The sequence below is a fragment of the Malurus melanocephalus genome, unplaced genomic scaffold, assembly GCF_030028575.1.
Source record: "Malurus melanocephalus ecotype Western Australia unplaced genomic scaffold, MMel_1.1 scaffold_371, whole genome shotgun sequence".
NCBI classification, from domain to species: domain Eukaryota; kingdom Metazoa; phylum Chordata; class Aves; order Passeriformes; family Maluridae; genus Malurus; species Malurus melanocephalus.
The window spans coordinates 192,532-215,289 of record NW_026623603.1 but is presented as its reverse complement, the minus strand read 5'-3'; the positions used below and the strand labels follow the sequence as shown (position 1 = coordinate 215,289).

Here is a 22,758-nt window from a genome sequence, read left to right as displayed (position 1 = left end):
GTTGCTGCAGGCAGGGCTCCTCTCCAGCCCCCCAGGAGATGCAGCAAACACACTCAGGAGCTGGTGAAGGGCACAGCCAACCCCACCAGCCCCAGGGAAGCACCGCTAAAGCTTCTCCAGTTACAGTGCTAACACAGCCAGAAGTTCGTTTCCCTGCTGGAGCCATTGACCCCACCGTGCCACAGCCAGCCAGACCCGCTGATGGCACAGGAGCTCTCCAGGCTGCCAGGGGGGCCTGATGCCACCCCTGAGGCTGGGGAGGACAAACAGTTCTTCTGCAGATCTTCCACAAAGGTGTGCTGTGGGCCAGGTGAAGGAGCTACAGGAGGAAGGGAAGAGGCTGTACAGTATTTGAGCAAATGAGCAAGAGATTGATTGATTGATTGATTGATTGATTGATTGATTAGGTCAACAGGGAGGAACTCATGAGTGAGGGGGAGACTAGGGCTGTCTCGGCCACAGTGACCACAGCGCCATTGAGTTTAAAATCTCTGGTGACAAGAGGAAAAGTGCCAGCAAATCTTCCCCTCAAAACGTAAGGGGCGCAGAGCTCAGCCTGCTCAGGAAATTAATGAGTCAGGGKCCCTGGGAAAATGTTTTTGGAGGTGCTGGGGTCCCCCAGTGCTGGTCACTTTTTAAACATTCCCTSATAAGGGCACAGCAGCAGCAATTCTTAAATGTCAGAAGTCAAGCAGGTAAGGCAGAAGGCMAGCTTCTGACCAGGGATCTCCTCTTGGAKATAAGGCAAAGAAGGAAGGTGTGTGCCTGGTGAAAGCAAGCTCAGGTGACATGGGAAGAACAYAGAGATGCTGCTCCCCACTGTAGGCAGAAAATCCATGTAGACAAAGCTCAGCTGGAGCAGCCAGAACTGTGGGGGACAATAAAAACTTTCAGATATGTTAATGGCAAAAGGCAGTGTAGAAATAACACCCATGTGTTTCAGGATGAAGATGGTCACCTCACAAACAGGGASAGGGACAAGGCAGAGGTGTTTAATGCATTTTTTGCCTCTATCTTCAATGCGGATGACAGACCAAGGGGGTCCCAGTGCCCTGAGCTGGAGAACCATGACTGACAATTACCAACTCCCATTTGACCCTGAAACTGTGCAGGATCTGCTGCTCCAGCTGGATCCCTACAAACCTATGGGGCCTGATGGGATTCATCCAAGAATCCTCAAGGAGCTGCTGATATCATCACAAAGCCTCTCTCGATGGTTTTTGAGTGGTGTTAGGAATCTGGAGAGGTCCCAGCTGACTGGAAGCTGGRGAACATTGTCCTGATTTTCAAGAAGGGCAAGAAGGAGGACCCCGGAAACCACAGGCCTGTCAGTCTCACTTCAGTGCCTGGGAAAGTTATGGAGAAGATTATTCTGGGAGGTGTTGAAAAACACCTGGAGGACAACACAGGCATCAGTCCCAACCAGCACAGCTTCAGGAGCGGGAAGTCCTGCTTGTCAAACCTSATTTCCTTCCACGAAAGGGTAACCCACCTGGCTGACCCAGGGAAGCCAGCTGATGAGATCGTTTCAGACTTGAGCCGAGCTTTTGATCCCATCTCTCCCAGGATCCTTCTGGACAATCTGTCCAGGCCACAGCAGGGTAAGCGAGCTATGTGATGAGTGAGCCACTGGCTCACAGGTCAGGCATAAAGGGTGACAGGGACTGAGGGACATCAGGCTGGCACCAGTCATTGGTGGGGTTCCACAGAGCTCGATCCTCAGCCTTGGGCTCTTCAACACCTTCATTAATGAGCTGGACCTGAGACTTGAAGGAAGATCAAGGCAGTTTGCCAATAACTGACACTCGCCTGAGGGCAGGGAGGTGCTGCAGACCTCAATTACAGGGCTGGGCAATCCCCAGCCATGTGAAGTTTAACAAGGGCAAGTGCTGTATTCCACACCTGGGATGGGGCAACCCTGGCTGTGAGTATGGACTTGGGAATGAAGCTGAGAGCAGCCGCAGAAAGGGACTGTGGGTCCTGGTCCAGGAGCACTCACTGAATGTGAGACAGCAGTGCCCTGGAGGCAGGAGGGACATCCCTGTCCTGGGGGTCAGCCCAGGGAGGGATTGTCCTGCTCTGCTCTGGGCTGGGGTGGCCTCACCTCCAGTGCTGGGGCAGTTTGGGGTGCCCCAATATCAGAGAGAYCCAAAGCTGTTCCAGAGTGTCCAAAGGAGGGAGCCAGGGCTGGGGAAGGGTCTGGAGGGGCCACCCGAGGAGCRGCTGAGGGCCCTGGGCTGGTTCAGCTGCAGCAGAGGAGCCCGAGGGCAGAGCTCCCCGGGGGCTGCAGCTCCTCCCGAGGGGCAGCGCAGGGACAGCTCCCAACTCTGCTCCCTGGGACAGGGACAGCAGCCAGGGAACAGCTGGAGCTGGGCCAGGCCAGGCTCAGGCTGGAGAGCAGGGAAAGGTTCTTCTGTGCCCAGAGGGTGCTGGCACTGCCCAGGCTCCCCAGGGAATGGTCCCGGCCCCGAGGCTGCCAGAGCTCCAGGAGAGTTTGGACAGCGCTGCCAGGGATGCACGAGGGCGGAGTGGTGGGGAGTCTGGGCAGGGACAGGAGCTGGACCCAATGACCTTGCAGGTTTTTCCAACTCAGGATACTCTGTGATTCTGTAAGTAAGTCTTAAGTGATGGTGAAAGTAACCTTTAAAATTACTGTCTTGTGCTATCAATGTATTTATTTCTTGAGGGGAAAAAAGCATTATTGCAACAGCAGGAAGTAATTTTTTTTACTATTATTTGCACCTGTGGTGTTGAGGAGGAAGGGAAGGGATGAAGAGAGGTGTTTGTCAGGTCTGAAAAACAACAGAWCCTCACCCATTTTGCACTACTTTTGTACCACTACCAGGTAACAGAGTAACCTCCCAGTGTTCTCTTAAGGCTTATTCTCACATCTAGAAGAAGTTAATAGCATAGGTTTTATGATATATGGCACTAAGGTTCTATACCTCTGCAACACATTTCTACCACTGAAGCAAAAATGTCTATTCGTACACATAAGTAATGGTARGAAAGTGCCAGGGTGCCAAGAAAGTCATCCTGGAACAACATACATCTTTTCCCTAAAAGCTCAAAAGAAAACCCAAATTGGCAATAATACATCACATGCTAAACCTGCCTTTTCATGGAGCTGAGTTTCCCCATTTCCATTAAATCATGATGCTGGGGTTCAAGGCGCACCAGACCCAGCATTAACCAAGCAAATGTACCTGAAGCCTTTTGCAGAATGGCCCAAGTTTCTCTTTCTTATTACCCCAAGATGTTTCATGGCTGAGTTCAGAGGCAGCTGAAGGGCTCTRGCCTGCCCTGGCTCAGTGCCGGGCCCTGCTTCCAGCAGCACACTCACATCACAGTATCCTGAGCTGGAAGGGCCCCACAGGGATCAGAGTCCAGCTCTCAACTGAATGGCCTGAACAGGGCTGGATCTCCAAACCTTGGCTCTGAGCTGCTGAGCCCAGCTCAGGGTCACCCCCCCACTCCACGCCAGGGCACTGCTGCCTCCACAACAGCCAGAGGCACGGGAGTGCTGTGGCTCTGTCTCACACAACTCCACACACAAGGAGGTGATTTTGCAGCGGGTCTGGCATCCTGCTCCTCCTGCAGTTTGCAGTCCCATGCTCTCATTGCTCCCTGCTGCGAGGTGGCAGGGCTCAGGCACACTGTGCCATGCTGCTCCAGGCTGTSCCTCCCCTGGCCCACAGCCCCCAGCTGCCACCCAGCCCAGGCAGGAGCAGAGAGCCTGTACTGGAACAGCAGAGGACAGCACCACGTCACACCAGCCCCCACAGGCCCTCGAGTGCATCAGAACTGCTGATAAAAGCTCTGTTTTAGGCTACAGCATCTCCTCATGCAGCGCCCAAATCACAATGATGCTGGAGGCCCCAAAGTGCTGTGCAGCCAGGTGAGATCTGCTCCAGGCTGCTGTGAGTGACAACCAGGAGCTGCCCAATATTTTGTCAGCACTTCCAGCTGTTTCCTCCCAAGTGATTTTGCTGAGTGATGACTGGTTAAGCTTGGYTACAGATCAATTCATCTCACTTTTACCATGTCTGGTTAGATGGGAGAAGCAGGATGGATGGGGGAACATCTCAGAATACCAAATCAGAGGACAAACTACTTTTGCAAGAGCCACCTGAGAGCTGCTGGGGCTGGAGAGTAATCTACAACTGGAGCTGCTTTTTTACAGGCTTGTTTTATCTTTTTTATGTTAATTAGCAACCTTATCTATGGAATATCTCAAGTTTTTCCTTTGCAGATTATATGAACTAATAGATAAATCCAGAAGCAAGAAGAGCAGGTTGAAGCTTACACCTGCAGTAATGGTAAAARCCCTGAGATATTGTAGTTTTTATCAAATTTTACATGTGTGCAAAACGCTTTAGAAACTAAAATTGGAACAACACAGACTCCTGCAAAACTCAAATTAAAAGGAGTGAGCCAAGGCAGCATATGCCCTTTCCAAGAGGAAGAGAATGCATTATAAATCTGGGAATAAAGCCACCTAACTCCTGGCAAGACAGCTTGGAGAAACAGATAATAAAGCAATYCTACCAATATGGTCACAAGATATTCGAAGTTAGAATTAATGTATCCTTTATTCATTATTAGAAATATAAATAGGTTTAATTTGCAACAGATTTTAAAGTGTTTCCTGTAGSAAGGGATTCAGCAGCCTTAACCTGCAACACAGCAACAGAAAAAGTAAGTATGAAGTTGCCTTTGACAGGAAGCAATGGGCATTAAAAAGCAGCAAGAGCAGGAAAAGTTAACTGTCAAGAGCCTCAAGCYCCAGCAGCACCAAAAGCAGCAGAATCTCCCCTCCATTACAGAATCCCAGAGTGGTTTGGGTGGGAAAGCTCATTCCCATTCCACCCCCTGCCATGGGCAGGGACRCCTSYCACTRTCCCAGGGTAYCTGGCCTTGGGCACTGCCAGGGATCCAGGGACAGTCACAGCTTCTCTGGGCAACCTGGGCCAGGGCTTCAGCACTCTCATAGCCAAGAAYTTCTTCCCAATATCTGATYTGAAYCTACTCTGTCAGTCTGAAGCCATTTCYCCTTGTTCTACTCCACCATCCTTTGGAAATTGTCTCTCTCCATCTTTCTGGTAGCTCCTTCAGGCCCTGCAAGGTCACAATTCAGTCACCCCAAAGCTTCTCCTCTSCAGGTGAACAATCCCAGCTCTCCCAGCCTTTCCTCCCAGCAGAGCTGCTCCATCCCTCTGCCCATCCTGGTGCCTCCTCTGGCCTGGCTCCAGCAGCTGCAGCTCCTCCCTGTGCTGGGCCCCAGGGCTGGGGCAGCTCTGCAGGTTCAGCATCTGTGAAGCCAGGTGAGGTTCCTGAGAGGCCAGAAGGGCTCAGAAGCAGCCAGCCCTCGCTGCACAGGAGGATCCCACTGAGGGCACCCAGAACAAGCCAACCTCATCCACATCCCCTCCATTTACCCAGAGCCAGTGACTGGCACTGTGTGAGCACTAAAACGTGGTGTGCATGCCTTCATTTCTCACAGAGGCACCACCAAGCCATTATTTATTAAGCTAACTAATTAGCCAGCCATTCTTGCAGATAATAAGAAYGCATTAAAGTATTTAAAATTCCAGCACAAGCCTGACACATATGGAGTGGCTGCCCTTCTTCAAAAGAAAATGAATGTCAAAGGAAATAAACCATTTAGGAAGAGTCAGCACATCTGAGGTRCAGGGGAAAGGTGGCATCACCTCAGCATCCAGGAAAAGAAAGGAAAACAAAGCAGAGTGCTATGAGATCACGAGGCATTTCACATATTGTATCAGCCTCTACTTCTAACAAGATCATTAGATTCACAATTTAAATTAACATTAGATAGATGATAAAGTAACAGYTATTTAAAACAAACAGAACTAATACACAGAGCTGCAAAAACTGGCACAGAAAACCAGAGAGATTGAAGGGACTAAAGCTGACAGTAATCTGAAAAACCCAGCTGGTAAATTCAGTTTTACACCAAGAAATAAGTGGTAAGTGAATCTACACTTCACTGCAGTCTAGCACTGAGAACACCCTTCCCTTCACACAGGCACTGCTCCAGGAGTGGGTAATACAATCAAAGTCACAGAGCACGTTTATAAAATGCATAAAATAATCAATCCACTGGAAAGAAYACCAGGAACACTCCCAGCAGATACAAGGGCCCTGGTGTGCTTGGTGTAGTCGTGCTCTTCCAAAAAGAATTCCTCAAGTCCAGCTGAGGATACCCACARTTTGGGGGGTGGAGGGGAATAGATTTCCACAGCACTACAAAATTCACCAGGAATAAAAATTTAGAGGAAGTTTGGAGAATTCAGTAGCTGCCACCAAAAAGCCAGTTTGACACACTCYGTGAACAAGCCTTCATGAGAGCATACGGGGGGAGTACCAGGACAAGAAGATCTCTGTCATTATCACCTTTTTCTCTCTACACACACTCCTGACAGAATCTCCACAGCTCCCACAGTGGATCCCTGAGCAGGGGCACAACAGGACAGCCCTTCAGGGTGAGCAAAGCTGTGAATGACAACAGARGAGAGGAGCAGGAGCCCAACCAACCCCATCCAGGTGAGCCTGGGCAGCAACTTGACCTGTGGCTACCAGAGAGTCAAACCTGCAAACGCACCCTTCCAACCCAAGAACATCAACTTCTCCCCTGACTGGTGAAGAGTCTGCCTTCTTCAGTGAAAAGGTCCTGCAGAAAGGAACACTCCCATCTTGTAGRGCTCCAAAGGGCTCAGCTGCTCAGGTACAAGGCAGAAAGGCTCTTAACTTTTTCTCTTCAGTTATTTCTACATTAACTTCTCCTTTTCTTGGCTTTTTTCAATCCAGTGACCTCTAGAATTGGGATTCTTCGACTCCTGGAGAGATGCCCAAAAAACTCATTCCGCCTCTAAGGAAATTCACAATTTGGCATTTAAGGGGAACAGTATCAARTGATATGGCTGCAGTCTTATTTTGTACTTGACATCAGAGCTCTCAAGTCACCTTCTTCCCCCAAAATGATTCAATAAAGAATCCTCAAAGGAGAGGTTCAAAGGCACAGTAGGGAGGAGAAAGCCAGCCCCACATCCCACACTTCTCCCTACACAATCCAAGAAGCTGAGGGGATGATACACACACAAACCCTTTGAAAAGAGGGAAATGAGATGGAAGCCACAGATGCAGAAGCCACCTGGGCAATATTATGTAGCCAGTTGCTCAACCTCTACACAAGCAGAATTAATTGCATTAATTCTGGGGTTTAGTCAAGAGGGTTTGAATACAAATAATGCACACTTAAAAGCAGTGCACAGTACTGGGTTAAAAAACATGGGGACAGCACATAAATGGAGGGATCTGACTTGGGCACCACTGACATTCCCAGCTGCAATTCATCTGCTGGGAAGCCTGAAAGGAAAAACATCCATCAATTTCCAGCACCAGACACAGGACAGAGTACATGTGCTACAAACAAGTCCMAGGGTTATCTTCCCACTCAGCAAACAGGGGGTTTTTAAAGCATCACATACCAATGCTGCAGATCATAAGTTAATATCAGAAAAGAAAATAAACTCAGAAAAATAGCTAAAGTCTCAAGCACATGAGACTGGTGTCTCAAACAATTTGCTGAAGATACTTCAGGATCTCCAGCATTCCTTAATATCTCTGTATATATTTTAATTTTGGGAAGAATTATGCAACTACATTTAATATATTAAGACAACATGAAAAGAAATTTAACAGCATCAGAATTATGTCAAGTCTTGAATAGTTTAGGACAATCAATATTCCCACTCCCCCAAACTGCCCCTGTGTACAGCCTCTTGGCCGTATCTTCACCTGTCATCATATTAAAAAAAGGCTGCCTGCCACACTTGTAGGTGGGAGCCTTATTCCAAAATTCAAAGGCAACAAAAAGTACTTATTTTGTTTTTTTAAGGAATCCATCCTTTAAATACAAGGTCAAAATAAATTCYCTAAAACCCAGCAGATGAAAGGCCAGCTAGAAGGATGCTCTGGAGCAGTCATGGCACCCAGACTGACCCACCTGCACCCCCAAGATGCTTCTCATCTCTGTCCTGTCACTTCACCACACTCCACGTCACCAACATTTCCTGTGCCCCACAGATACTTCTCTCTCAAGATACCACACCTACAAAGCTGAACCGATTCTAAACCAAGAACCTTCTGTTTTCAGAGCCTTCCCCCCCGCTCCGAGAACTAGCAGGCTTCATTTCCCCCGATCATTCCACAGCTTTCATAAAGTAACTGATAATGTCAATTCMCGTTCTCATATTCAGCAAACCACAGCTGACAGCACCTCAGGCATATCAAAGAGATTCTGGGCTGAGAAGCAATGTTTTTTTTCTGGCCACATATGGCAGCAGTGGAGCCCCCAATGAATGGCAAAAGCCTTGTTTCCTGACAGGCAGAGGTTAACGGGAATGCAGTGGAGTCGATACTCCACGAGTGGCTGCACATCCCACAATATTTGCGTTCTCTCTGACACACACAATAAAGAAAAACACCCTCCATTTGGGGAAGGCACAGGTATTTGCGAAAGCCAGCTCACAACCATCTGGGTTTGTTTTCTTCACTGCCTACTGCTAATTTTGCACATGGCCTGGTTTTCCCCTTGTGGCCTGATGCCAAGGGAAAACTTTTTTTAATTGGTGCTGAGAAAAATGCACCTTTTAGCCCACCTTTGTAAGGCAGCTCCTGGCCTGACAGCCTCTGGCTTTGCTGCTGTTATTGCAAGGAAACAGCTCTTCTAGAATGCCTGTTCAGCAAGAATAATTTTGAGCCTCCAGTCTCCAACGTCACGACRTGAGTGTTTTCAGATAGTCCGAGAAGGTTTTTAAGCCTGTCATACACAYACTGGCTCTGCTGTTTCCCTTCTAACCCCACCCCTCCTGCTAGAGGAACGTGTCCCCTGCAGGCCAGAAGGAAGCCAAAGTTCTCCTCTATTTCAACAGCTTTCCAAGATACAGCTTAAGCCTCATCCTTTTCTCAGACATGAGAAGGATTAAGTCACTCTTCTGCCTCTATTTAAATTCCAGAGGGCTGCCACTGTTTGGATAAGCCACAAATGCTAATTATTCCGTATTGATTCYGTTGACTTTCTGGGACAAAGGAGGTCTAAAGCTCCAGGACACATTAAGAGCATTACAGAACATCAGCTTTTTTACACAGAATAAAACAGGTTAAGCAAGAGCAGAGTCTGGATAATAAACACCACATSCAGAAGAAGAATATCCAGGTTTCCATCAAACCCTCTAATGCTTGTAGCATGAGCTGTAAATAAGATGGAAAGAGGCATTGGAAAGGAAAAAACCGAAAGAGCACAAGAGGTTTTGCATGTCACAGGAGCACTGGAGAGCAGACAAGKGGGTACATGGGACGCAAAAGAAAAAGGAGAAGTCGAGGACTTGAGATGCAAGTATTTTGTTGCAATACCAGAACTGTGGTATTCCAGCTTCGTAATAATTCCATCATCCCTTTCCTCCAACAAGAGGAATTGAAAAGCCCAGTTGTGTGTGTAATACTTCTGCACACTGAGAGCATGATCCTGCTGGAGGCTAAAAGACTGTTTATCTACAGATCAGCAGTCACTGTGCAAACTTACATGCTCCATTCCATCCATACTCCTCAATTTTGACTTTGAGAGATTACTCAAGTATCACCAAATGGAGCTTCATTAGGGGTGACTACATATTTGATCTCATGTAGGCAGATAAAGTTCAAATATTTTCCTACAAAACAGCAGAATTCAAATGAATTAAGTAATAAACCACAGTGTTAAAGCAGAATCTATGCACAGCATTAGAGTGCATCTATGTAAAATGATTTACAGCTCAACAAAAGTAAAACACTGCAAAATGCCAGGCAGCCTCATAAACAAGGGTGTCCATGTTATTATTGCAGGTCTTCCTTGCACCAATCGTAAATGTTATTCGATCAAYGTAAGATTAAAAAAGGTCTGCATTTATAATCTATTACTGGAAGATTAAATRTGTTAACACTGGAGATGGACATATGCCTGACAAGAAAGGAAAAGCCAAGTGTTTCACCAATACAAAACCAAAGGGTGAGGGAGGAAAGGAAGGACCAGGTAGGATAGGAGTCTTCACTGCCAGTCAAGTTATCCCCAGGACTCAATTCCTRTTTAGAAACAGCAGCAGAGATCAGCTGCAGCGAGCACTGTAAGTGAGGGCAGCCACCCTCCTCCTTTTACATACATTAAGAGTCTGTAAAACAAATGCTGCAAAGTGTGGAAAGGCTGCAAGGGTGAGTTCTGCTGTAAAAAGCAGTTCAGAACAAGTCCCAACTGCTGTCACATCTATTCAATTTAAGAGTTCTCGCTGGCAGCTCTGCACCAAACAAGCAGCAAAGGCTGAAGGCAGTGGATGGAGAGCAGCAGTGATTTAAGACTTCAGCAGACTTCCAGGCTCATACTGGAACCAGACCTGAGGTGTGAGTGCTGGGCTGTGCTGGGATTCTGTCACGAGACACTGAGCCAGCCATATGCTTCTTGAAGAAATGCATCTGCACAGCATAAAAACTCTTGGGTCTGGAAAAGCACTCAGGACTTTCAAGTTGTGCCACTGGCATCAATGCCCGCAGCAGAGTCTGGCTGCACTGGGGTGTGCCCTCACCCCGGGCACACAGCTGGAGCCCAGATGTGCTACCCTTCTTCTCTGGGGCTGGGCACTCCGAGCYGTTTGGGATCTCTGAACCAGCAATTCCACATCAACTTTGGGACGAGCTCAAGTAAACCACTGGTGTGACACATAAGACTCTGAAGAGCTTCAAAACCCAAAGATCGTAAGAGTGATTTTGCATGAGCTGGATTCTCTTAAATTCCCTAAGTCCTCACATTACTCCCTAAGAAACAGAAGGTGCCAGAACATCTCCTCCAAACCCCTGCTAAGTCCCAAACCAGGATGGTGCTGGGTGAACAGCTGGAAGCTTGATTCTGTAGCCCAAAAATGCCTGACTGATACAGTGTGAAGTTCTCACCATCTTCATCTGGCTTCAGTCCAACGATGCTGAAATATTTACTCTATGTCAGCCTGTAAGCATTAAACKTAAAACTCTTATCACTTCAGAAATGTTCTGTTTTTAAAAGCAGCATCTTTGTCAAACCAATAATGTCCATGGAAATTAGGGCCCAGCATAACAGTACAGCTCTCTACTGAGCAGCAAAGTCCATGACAGGAAAACCCATCCAGGCTTTCAAACCACATCCATCACGTCARCATTCAGGCATCTTAAACTGACAAACAATATTAAAAAAGAAAGTGTAGATTATCTCAAGGCAGTATTTTTATCAGCATCTTTATCATCAACAGAGATCAATGTGCCATTTTAATTCACATCTATTTCCACAGAAACAGATGCTTTCATTAAAAGGGCTATGCAAGAGCCCTTTCAATATATAGATACTTGCTATAAATGAATTTTAGAGTCATRTGAAAATTCACGTGTTCCTTTCCAAGCTTGGATCCTTGATGGGAATACAAAGCTGTGGATCAACATTATTAATAGGCAAATTCATCATGAAAACACATGTCCATTCTGCAAATTGCAACTGTGTCAGGAGTAGAAATACCCTTTGCTGGTAGTTCTGAAGACAAATGATTTCTCCCAGCAGATATTGAGTAGATAAGCCAGGCACTTTCCTGCCCAGTCATATCCAAGCATCAGGGCTGCTCGAAGAAGCTTAGGAAAGAAAAGCAAAATAGTGCAAAAAAGGYTGAGCAAAGAGCACTTGTTTGGAGTAGCACATTCCCCTAACTGCACTGAACACAGACACAAGGTGCAAACAGCACATTTAGCAAGTTATAGGTCYACCAGGTCCAAATCCAGAAGTGTTGAGGCCTTCTCTGAATACCCCAAGATCCAAACCACACTGGCCTACAAGAGAGCCATAGCCTGGGCTCAGCCACCTCCTCCACCTTTGAGTTGTGTCACAGCACTGTAARTTAGGTTAAAATCTAACACTAAAAGAAACACAGCCCCCACCCCCAAATAGACCCTGCTCTGGCACTCAAGCACTTGAGGCCAAAGAGAAGATGGAAAGCAGGGAAAGTAAAAAGCCATCCTGAAGTGCTGTGTGCCTGGAATGCCTGCTCTGAACCAGCTCCCAATGGCTTTTCTCCATTTGCTGCCAAGCACCTCTAATGCAATCCAGACAGTCAAGGACACAGTCAGAATGTTAATATGAAAGCATTAAAATTCCCATTGAAATGGGACCTGTCAAGCTACTTTATGTAACATGATTTATCGTTTCCAAATGTAGTAACAAGGGATTTTATTGTACAAGAGCATGTGGTACACAATGGGGCTTCGGGTCCGCATTCCGCACTCGCCAAACTACAAGTCCTGACAATGTTTCTGCTGGTACATGGCTGAGTTACTGGTGTGTGCGTGAAAGGGGAGCTGTATGCATTAGAAATTTATGGGGTACAGAACAGGCTGAAAATGAGAGCCCTCTGCAATTCTCTGTGCATACCAAAGAGAGCCAGACACCTCTGACCACTGCTGGCTCGTGGAAAGGAGCCCAACTGTCCCCATCCCTCAGGGCTCCTGCACCAGGCAATAAAAATTGACTGTCAAAAGCTTAAGGAAGCTTTTATTKCCAGTCTTACATGTCAGTCAGATAACTGATGGCTTCTGCAAGTTCAGGGCACACWGAGAGTACAGTGGAAACTGCTGGCTCCATTTCCAGGGCACAGCCTGCGCTTTCCACCCGGCTCAACCCCAAAGCGCAACTCAAAGCCCAGCCTCACACCCACCATGGGCACGGTGTGTAACACAGAGCTGCAGCAAGGCAAGCTGCCCAAGGCCTGTGCTCACAGCACCCWGAGGGTTCCAGCACACAGCATGTACCTGTCACCACAAGGTTTGCAGATTCCTGTGTCAGTGACACACTTTCTTACTTCTCCCTTCCACATACAAGCGCCTCAAACACAGAAATGTTTCAGCTGTCAGCCCATTGGGGATTTTTTTAATGAATTTGCTTTCAGTAATTTAGATATCCATGTAGTTTTCATTGCAGTCGTGTTAACTCGGAGGAAGAGCTAAGTACCCCAGTACAGAAAAGGAGAGATGTTGAGTGTAGCTGCAGCAGGAGAGGAATCTCACCAGCTACCAGTGCAAAGACAAGGCCAGGATAATTTAGTAGTAGTGTGTACAAATTCATCCTTTTTATTTGGAGCAAAGTGCAACAGGTCAACACGTACCCACACAAGATCATTGAGTTAGTCTTTTGGGTCTGYTTCCATTGTATTTTCTTTTATTTCTTACTTCTTCATTGATTGCACTATTAATCTTGGCATTATTCATTTTGATGCTTTGCTCTGCCCTCTCGCCCTGCTTAAGACTGGAACTGATGCTCAACTAAACTCAAATATGCTTTGGAATTTCTTAATTAATAAAATACACACCAAGAATGCCTGACTGCCACAGATCACACAAAGATCTGGGTCTTGCCATCTGTGAGTTATATATAGCTACAACTGATGTGGTCAATTTACTGTCTTCCAGGTAGTTGATCCCAGAACCAAGACCTTGGATTACTCAGAATTGATAATGAATTTAGGCCTTTCTCTTCTAGCTCTGCCATTCAGGACCAGCAGCAAGACTCAAGCTTACTCCAAGTAATAAAACCCAAATGCAAATAGGCAGCCGTGCTAYTTCAATCCAGGAGGGATCTGCAATGCAAGTTTTAAAAGGCAAACTATTTTCTGTTGGAATTGTGAGAAGTGAGCAAAAGCCATAATGGAAAACAGCTCTCCCCAGGCAAAGTGGAAAAGGAGGGGAAAAAGCTGGGGAATCAGATGCTACAATTAAGGGACRAACAGCTGGGATTTCAGAGAACATAGCTTATAAACCAAGAGGCTGGGTCATAAAGTGGCTGATGAAGTTCAGTGGACAGAGGTAATGAAAGCCCATCTCACTTAACATCCACAGAAACAGCCTCCTGCCACTGTGGCTCAGAAGCCAGATCCCGAGGGCAGCTGTTCCTGAAGCCCCCTTTGTGCTCAGCAGATGCCAGAGAGCACATCAAATGTGAGGCACTGGTGGCAGAACCAACTGAAGATATGGTGACAGTGMCTGAATCCTGAAGAGCCAGGGCAATCCTGTTCCCCTAAGTTTGGTGGGAGTGCGAGGATACACGCAAGGCACAGCAGGGGATGGGGAAACACGACCACACTGGCATTTCAGCTCACACAAACAGKTCTCAACTTTTCAAACTTCTCTCTCAGCGCGGTCACTTCACACACTGCAAGCTCATCGCAAAGCATTCCTGAGCCCCTCAAGCTGGAATCTCCAAGTGGATTTGTACAAAGAGACAGTCACTACCACACCAAACACTAACTTATCCTCAGGACTAGGCTGAAATCAGTGAGATTTTAGCTGCAACTGCTGTGAGATGCAGGCACACAGGCACTGAGACATTCCCTGTACAAACCCCATCTGAAGCCACCATGCTGTTTGATAATGAGGGCAGAGCCACAGCTGAGAGGAGCTGGTGAGTAACTCATTTATGGCAAGACCTAATAAAAYGAGGACACTTCACTCTGGGGAAGCTTAGACCAAAGTCTCCTTCATGATATGGCTCTGAAACAACAGTGGCATAGGAAAGGATGGATAAGGAATTGCTGCTCAGGGCTTTTCCTACATGAGATGAAGGAAACATCCAATGGAAAAAGCATGAGGTTATTCTGCTTCAAAACAAAAGGAGATGTTCCACACAGCACACACYGAAGCAGAATTCCTTGCTAAGGAAGACTCTGTATGCTGTGAGTTTATAAAGGAACTCCAAAGATTCATTGGGGAAAAGCCATCAAGAGACATTCAATACTCTGGAAGCAGCTGAGCTGCAGACTGCCAGCACTGGGGGATACTTGGGATAAGGTAAACTACAGAGCTCCCTTATTCCTTTCTTTCTGCTCACAGGATCCACTACTGACCACTGTTTGACAGGACGCTGGCCTTGATGGACAAGGTTTAGCTGACCAAGGTAGACTGCTCTTGMAAATGGCAAGGGAAGTCGTGCTAGATGTAAAAGGAAATAATACACACCTCAACGAAAAACAGGATTCAAACTTCTATAACAAACTAGTGAACAAGCAAATCTTGCCCTTCTTTTAGAGGTATAATCACAGGACTCATCACCATGCCAGCAGATGCAGTGAGGGTCAYGAGATGCTACAAACTCAGTTATTGCCAGAAACTGTTATTCAGCTAAAAACTTCAGCCATGCTCCATAACATAGCCACCAATGCTTGCAGACTCGTAGACCTTCAAGGACAGGCCCAGAGAAACAGTTAAACCCTGGGCCCAAAACACTAAACTTTGAGTTATTAACTACCTAGAAAACGGTCTTGTTTTGCAGAGATCAGAAAAAAAGMCCAAAAGCTGGAGGAAATCACTGAAGAGAAGGCATTTAAAGCTAAAAGGGAATCTGCCTCAAGACAGTCCTGTGCTTCAGCCTTTCCAACATATTCCTCATCCAATCTTCTCTGAATTTTTACACTTGGCCAATAAATACCTCTCACTCTACACTTGTACAGGATTTATGATGCACTGCAAGTGCTGTGCAATTAACAGATTTAATGCCCAATTCACTTCCTCCTTCAAAGGGAGACTGGAGGAAAGCATCCCAGGAGCTGTGGGTATGTCATACATATACATGAAATGACATTTCCTCTGCCACTACTCGAAGTCAGCACATCCCTACTCTTCCTGCAGATGTATCAAACCATTTTCACTGTTTAGATTCCCAACTATTAGTCATTCTTCAGCTTAATCACASAGGGGTTTACAGTATGGATTTTTACACACCATCCCACATTTTCACCATAATTTATCAATTGCTTTTTCCACTCCATTTCACTGAATTTCTAATCTCATTTCCCCAACTACACTGTCTACAATCATAACATAGCAGTGACTTTAAAAAATTCAGTATGCTCCACTAATTTCACAATGTGTTAAAGGAGATAACAGAGGGAATACATTCTTTCCATCTCAGCACCATTACCTTAACTTGCCTATCAGAGACAAAAGCACATGGCTGAGGAGGAGGACAAGCATTTCTGGGAGAGAAAGCCAAAGCTCTGCACTCTCACATGGGTATTGACCAACTTTCAAYGAGACAAATGCCACCAGCTCCTACATGCAAGACTGAGCATTTACGTCTGGCACGTTTAATTACCCTTTGGTGGCTGCTCCATTCGGAATCGTGCTGACACGGCTCCATCCAATCCAGCAGCACATTTGAGGGATTATTGCTGATGCTTCRTAGACTTATAAAACACCCTGCTCAAAGGAGTTTTGAGTGGCACAACTCAGTGCTTTGCTCCCCAGCTGCAGTCTGAAGTTCTACAAAATGTCAATGCTGAGCACAAGCTACTTTCACAAGCAATTAAGACAGACTACATGAATACCTAGCTCAGCCCGCAGGCTACATCAGACTTGCCTTTCAGTTTTGTTCAATTACTTTGCCCTTCTCCTTGGTAAACAGAAATCCTTGTTTTACTTTCTCGCTACCACACACTGCATCTGTKCTCCAAATTCCACCACCCCAACCCACACATGGAAGCTTTTGGACCAGTTCTACCCTATGATGAAGTCACTTTGGCCAAAAGAAAGGAAGGTGAGGTAACTAAGGTGAGGTAACTAATGCAACAAGGTTCCTAAATAAGTGCTATTGTCTAGAAAAAAAGTATCTGTGAACTTAGTTGCACCTCAAACAAGTTCAAAAGCATAAATAATCCCTCACCTTCTCCCATTAAGATTTCTTCAGATGATTTCACTTGCCACAGTGCTACAAGCCCTAGTTTGCTTAAGTTGTTGCCATTCCTGTAACTTTTTTCCCAAACTCAGCTTTAACACTATTGAAGTTTAACAAATTATATGTAGTCTAGTCTATAATCTTATGATATCCGGATCTCGCCTCTCAACACAGCAAGTTCCTCAGATTAAAACCCACTGGAATGAGAGTAAAGGGGCAATGGAGGGGAAGGAAGGCCAATATTGCATCATGATGCCCTCAAATGCAGAAGCTCATCCGCATGACATGACACTTACTCCAACTGCAGAAACACTCTCAGGCTTCAAACACTGTGTGCACATTCAGTGCCTAAACACTGGAAAAGAGCTGCTCAGAGCCCAATATTTAGACCAAAGTGCTCTCAGAATTTTTTACTACATATTTAACTTCAGACATCACTTCTACTCAAACTGAGTAGCAACAATAATCAACTTGATTCTGACAATTTATGCTTTCAGCTACAAAGATGACACAGTTAAACTTTCCAAGAGTCAACAGAAGTGAAGCAGAACTTTTTGCATAAGCCCAGTTACCTTATGTAAACCCGAGGTTTGAATTTCTGCACAAACGAATGTTAACAGACAWAAAATAAAAGCAGTGCCAAAAGGTTAATATTATGATGAAAATACGTGTTGGACGACTGCAGATCAATTTGAAGGCAAGTATCATTGATGATATAAGCAGATTTCATCCCACTTCATGACAAACCTTTTAGAACCCCTTGTTACTGTTCTGCCTGGGACAGAACCAACCAGCTCTGAGGGACAACTTCAATTCTGTATTTCAGCTGCTCCCATGGAGTGAAAGCCCCCAAAGTGAGCAGCAGAGCAGGATACTCACGTTGCCCATGTACTCRGAGAGCAGGTCCTGCAGSGCCTGTCGCACCGCGTTACACTCGGCCACGATGCGCTCGCGGCGGTCATCGCGCGTGCACGACGAGTCGGCCATCAGGGCTGCTCCRCTAATGATGCTCTCCAGCCGCTCCTCCAGGGACGGCCGGAACCGCTCCTCGCTGAAGGTAGAGGGATCCACGATAATTTGTTTCTAGCAAAAGRAAAAGCAAATCAATCATCAGCCCAAGCAGTGTGTTACTGTTAAGTCATCCACACAAGCAACCCTTGGAGCAACCCCCTGATCAGGCATTAAGAGGCAAACGACACCATTTTGGCACTGGGGAGGATTTTCATGAGTAGTTTTGTAAAATTACTAAGAGGTTTCCCAGCACATTATATTGCTACTCATTTCTTGTGCTGCTTTGACAGCTAAACAAAACTTGGCCACAGGAAGCCTCGTTACATGAATGGCAAAAATAAAAATGTGCCAGCAAAAATAAGGTTTGAAGTATAGAGCTCTTCCTAACCACATGTCAATCTGGACATGCCTTCACTAGTTAACTTGTCAGATGTAATTATCCCATCATGAACAAGAAAACAAATGTCCAAAATTAGCTCCATGTATTGTGCTCTGTTGCCCTGCTTTGTACAGTCTTTCTTCCCTTCAGTGTTAGGCAGGTAAATACAACAGCATTATCAAAAATTTTCCAAGTGAAACATCAACACAAAGGTTTCAAACAGCACAGAAATCAACTTCTTCATGGCAAAAAATGATCACAGGTTTCTCTTGCCAGAGTGTTAGTAAGCACAGCTCATACCAAAAGACTTGAGGCTGAAACAGCAGAACTGATGCATCTGTCCCAAAGGGCTGACACCACCACCCATGGAAATTCCCCAAGAAGAGGCTGCACAGTATTTATCACCTTTGAATACTTCCAGGTGATTTATCTAAACAGGTCTATAATTTATTAAAGAAAAATTCTTTGGCCATTTCAAGGTCTGATGATTTGTTTAGGATTTGGTTGGGTTATTTCAGGAATTTGTTAATTCTAAAAGAAGCCCCAAAGCTTTTTGAAATGGGAATTTTCTCAGTCAGTTTGYACTCGAGCTAACCTCAGCAGGCAGGGCACAACCACCTCCTCCTGCCAGCCAGCACATTCATGTCCCTACGGAATAACCATGCAGCCATCACAGCAGGATGGGAACATGGCATGTGCTCTCTGCAAGACATTTACTCCTCATTTTTCCTGAAACTTCTAGCCATTAGCTAATACAATGGTAGTGTGCTACCACACCATCAAAAAAGAGATAACAATCAGCTTGTTATCTTCTGGTAGCCATTTAATATTTTACCATCACTGGAGTATCTGGGGGCATGTGTGCTCAAAGCCTCTATTACAGGAGCGTAATAACACTCAAGCAGCAGCAGGAAATGAAGTGCAAGGATAACATCTGCCAAGAACCTCTACACATTTGTTTTGTCAGCCTCCTTTGGCAGGAATGAGACGACAAAGCTATCATGAAGCTGGCCTGCTGATCAGGCACTGCTGCTACTAGAGAGCCTCACCAAGTGGAATTAAAAGCTCAAACAGCTTCATGTGAACTGCAACATTCAAAAAGTAGTCTACAGCCATATATTGGAGAGGCTGTACAGTAAAATAGGGTCAGATCAGAAATGCCATTAGCTGGTTTGAGCTGTACAAGCCAATCCACAAACCTGAACTGAATTGTTTGATTTCCAGGCCCTGAAGTGGTGCTGCTGCTGCAGGGCTGCCTTCCCTCCCCACAGACACCTGTGAGAAGCTACAGCCCCTCGGGGCTAACCTGAGGCAAACTCCTAAGGCTTACTGAGCATCTATCTGATGAAATTTCAGAAAGGAAAACTCAAAACTGACATCAGTCACAAAGATCAAGACAGCCMTGACATCCTCTTGTTACCCAAGAGATCACAGGGAAAGGCTTCCCACAAGGCACAGGGAGAACTCAAACAGAACTTTAGCCTGGTGAAAGAATCATGGCAGAAAGGGAGGAACAAGAGTGGTAAGAGCTAAAGAGCACAAAATCTGGCAAAACCACAACTAATAAATGCCTTTTGAGTGATGGCTTTGCAATATTAAATAAAGTTCTAGAGTAAGTTAGTGCTACAGTGTTTAAAATTCAGAGGCTGAATCAGGTAGACACCCAATCCTGGCTTCAAAAGRAAAGCGATCTCAGTAAAAATGCATGGCTGTCCTCAGCAATGTGCTGAATGCAAGATAAAGAACATGACAGATCAGTACAACATATCAGTGTGAAATGACTTCATTTCCAACCAAAGATCATATTAAAACTTCCCACTTCATGTTCCTCTCAATAGGTAGTTTCAGCAATTCCAAATACATTATTCACTTTTAATAAATCACTTCTGTCACTTCCAAGAATACATTACATAAATATATTATGAAATAATCAATTTCAAACAAACCATCTAAYGTAGCAGTAGGCTAACTGCTATTTCAGAGCTAGTTTAACTTGACAGCCTTCCATCACCAAGAACCACAAAGATAACTTTCTGTATTCCATCAATCCTAGTTTGGAAAATGACTTTTTCAAAAAAAGTCTACTTTGCCTACAACTTGCTGTACTTCAGTAGCAAATGATCTTACAAGCAACATCAATAAAAGCAAGCTGTGGCTAACAAGCTAAGTGAAGAAGAGGGCTACAGGGGTGTTTCTACAGAAAGGTTCAAACTCACATCAAAGTTGTTGAGGGCATAGGCCAGCTCTCCGCCCCCGCCCTGCTGCTGGGCAGCGTCATCCGAGGCAGTGGCCTGGGCAGCATTGGAGATGCCACTGACCGCCTGCTGCAGCTGCTTGTAGATCAGGTCCCTGTTGGCCTTGTAGGCAGCAACRTCAGGGTGCTGCAGGCAGGCCTGGGACGCCGTGTACAGGATGGGCACGTTCTTCTGCAGGATCCCCCTGGCTGCCGCCATCTGATCGCGGTGACCCACATCTTTCAACTCCTGTTAGGAAAATTAAAGGGGAAAAAAAGCATTGGACAGCGTTCCCCACATTCAATATCCATGCACTGTCTCTCCGCATCTCCAAAGGACAGGCAGGTTCTTTGCCTCAAATCTGCTTAAATCTGTCTGCTGACTGAGTATTCTTATCCTTAAGGGCTCAACTAATTGCAAAACACGACAGCTTCATAAAGTCAAAAAACAACAACACTGCAGGGCAATTCACAACGCCACAATTCACAGTCTGACGTTGGATTTTTGTTCCTCTGCAGCAGAAGACCAGCATTTTGAAAGCTGTCCTGTCTTGCCTTGCAGAAGATCATGTTTAATTTAAACTCTCAGACTTGCAACCAGAATGTTTTCTTTAATCACACCTAGAAGATGGCATTTACTTTCCTCAAGAGACTCAGGTACTTAATTTCAGAAGAACAAATATATCATCTCATTCAACTTCTTGTTCACCTCCAATGAGACAAAATTAATCCAATGACTGTAATTACCACTAATTCAAGATTAGTGAGCAARTCTGTAAGTCTTTTCCCAAACACTTTGTGCTGTAATTCTCTAAAGCACCATCACCTCTGTTTTGGAACAGAAGCACCATGATCAGATAAAGCCTCTGAGTCCAGCAAAAGCAATAAGTTTATAAAAGGAGGAACAACCACTGTTATAAGCAGCATCATCACTTTAAAGTTACCTCTTAAATCTAACAAAGAGGCAGTGAAAATGAAGACAAGGACTGCCTCACTGAGAAAAGGGAAAAAAAAATCTGTCAGAGTCTCCAAAATGAATAGGCAATATRTGACCTCGGTAAGGCACACACCGAGCAGGGAGGGCACTCCAGRCAGGCACAGAGATTTACAGATTTTGTATAACCACTTCCCATAGTGTGGAACAATCCATCACAAAGCAGTTTAAGAGCATTTATTGCATTGCCATCACAACCCTACTCCCATTTACTGCAATCAGATTTGAGATACACAACAAACTGGCAATCCCTTTTTGACTGTACCCAGCTTATTTTCTAAGACAAATCTGTGCAAAAAACCCCAAGCAGTGTCAGAGGTGCATAAGCAGTTTTGGTTTGTACATATCAGCATAACAAAGAGGCAAAAAATGCTCCAAAAGAATTATGCTATTCCTGATAAGTTAAACTGCCCACACCTCTGCTTTCTTTTGAAAACTCAACTACACAAGAATGAGTCACACCAGTGCTGTTGAACAAAACAAATTTCACAGACAATTTAAGGTTAAGCACAAGCTATCCAAACACTGAACATACCCATAACAAACAGGAATTAAAACCTCCCCTCCAATGGACATTTCAGTGCAAGACCAGTGAGCATCACCACTTGCTCCCTTGGGAAGCTGTAGCTGTGCCCAGCCATGACTTTTGCTCCCTGCGTACACAGACATGATCAGTCCATCTGTGTGAACCACAACAGCAATGTGGGCTAGTGGAGAGTGCCCCAGGACTGKGACACATCTCAACTCCCTGTCCTTACCCACACACCTGCCCTGCTTCAAAATGGGAAGTGCAACTCTTGGGAAGCAGCATTTCATTAAGGCACTAAAACATTCACAAAAACAAATGCTACAAAGAACAAATTCCATCAGAAGCAGCAGCCTTACAGCCAAGCAGACTTTTCTTGCTTACCAGGCAAGCTCTCCTAAACAGAGCACAAAGAACTCAGCAATAATGTAAAAAAATTAAATAAAACATATTTACAGAATAGACACTGTCCAAGAGCAGCAAGGCTGCCTTACTTTGAAAAAGAAATGATATGCAGAGGAAATAGTTGCCACACTATACCTGTTGTCTCTTGGCTGCCATTATGTTAAGCTTGTCCACTTCTGGTTTTAGGGCTTTGTACTGGATACCCAAGTCCTGCTCTGTGCCAGCATTTCTTAGTTTCAAGATACCATCTTCCACCTGAAAGAATGTATATTCACATATTTTTCCCAGCAATACGGTCCACAGGTCAGGAGGTAATTTAGAATGTATTTCACAGCAGACAGAGAAAGCAATCTTCCTCTGCCCCCTGTTATTTTTTGGGGAGAGACATTTTAAAGGTTAACAGCATACAGTTCTTAGCTGCTAT

At 45.4% G+C, this 22,758-nt stretch overlaps 1 protein-coding gene across 1 annotated transcript in view; it reads right to left on the bottom strand.

Moving 5' to 3' along the window:
• Nucleotides 1–22,758, bottom strand: part of CTNNA1 (catenin alpha 1) — a 122,105-nt gene that overhangs the window by 72,745 nt on the left and 26,602 nt on the right. Inside the window, exons 5-7 of the mRNA XM_057378714.1 lie at nucleotides 22,470–22,589; nucleotides 20,393–20,659; nucleotides 17,666–17,869 (exon numbers count right to left, since the gene is read on the bottom strand). Of these exons, the coding sequence (XP_057234697.1) occupies nucleotides 17,666–17,869; nucleotides 20,393–20,659; nucleotides 22,470–22,589 (591 nt within the window). The remainder of the gene's footprint in view (nucleotides 1–17,665; nucleotides 17,870–20,392; nucleotides 20,660–22,469; nucleotides 22,590–22,758) is intronic.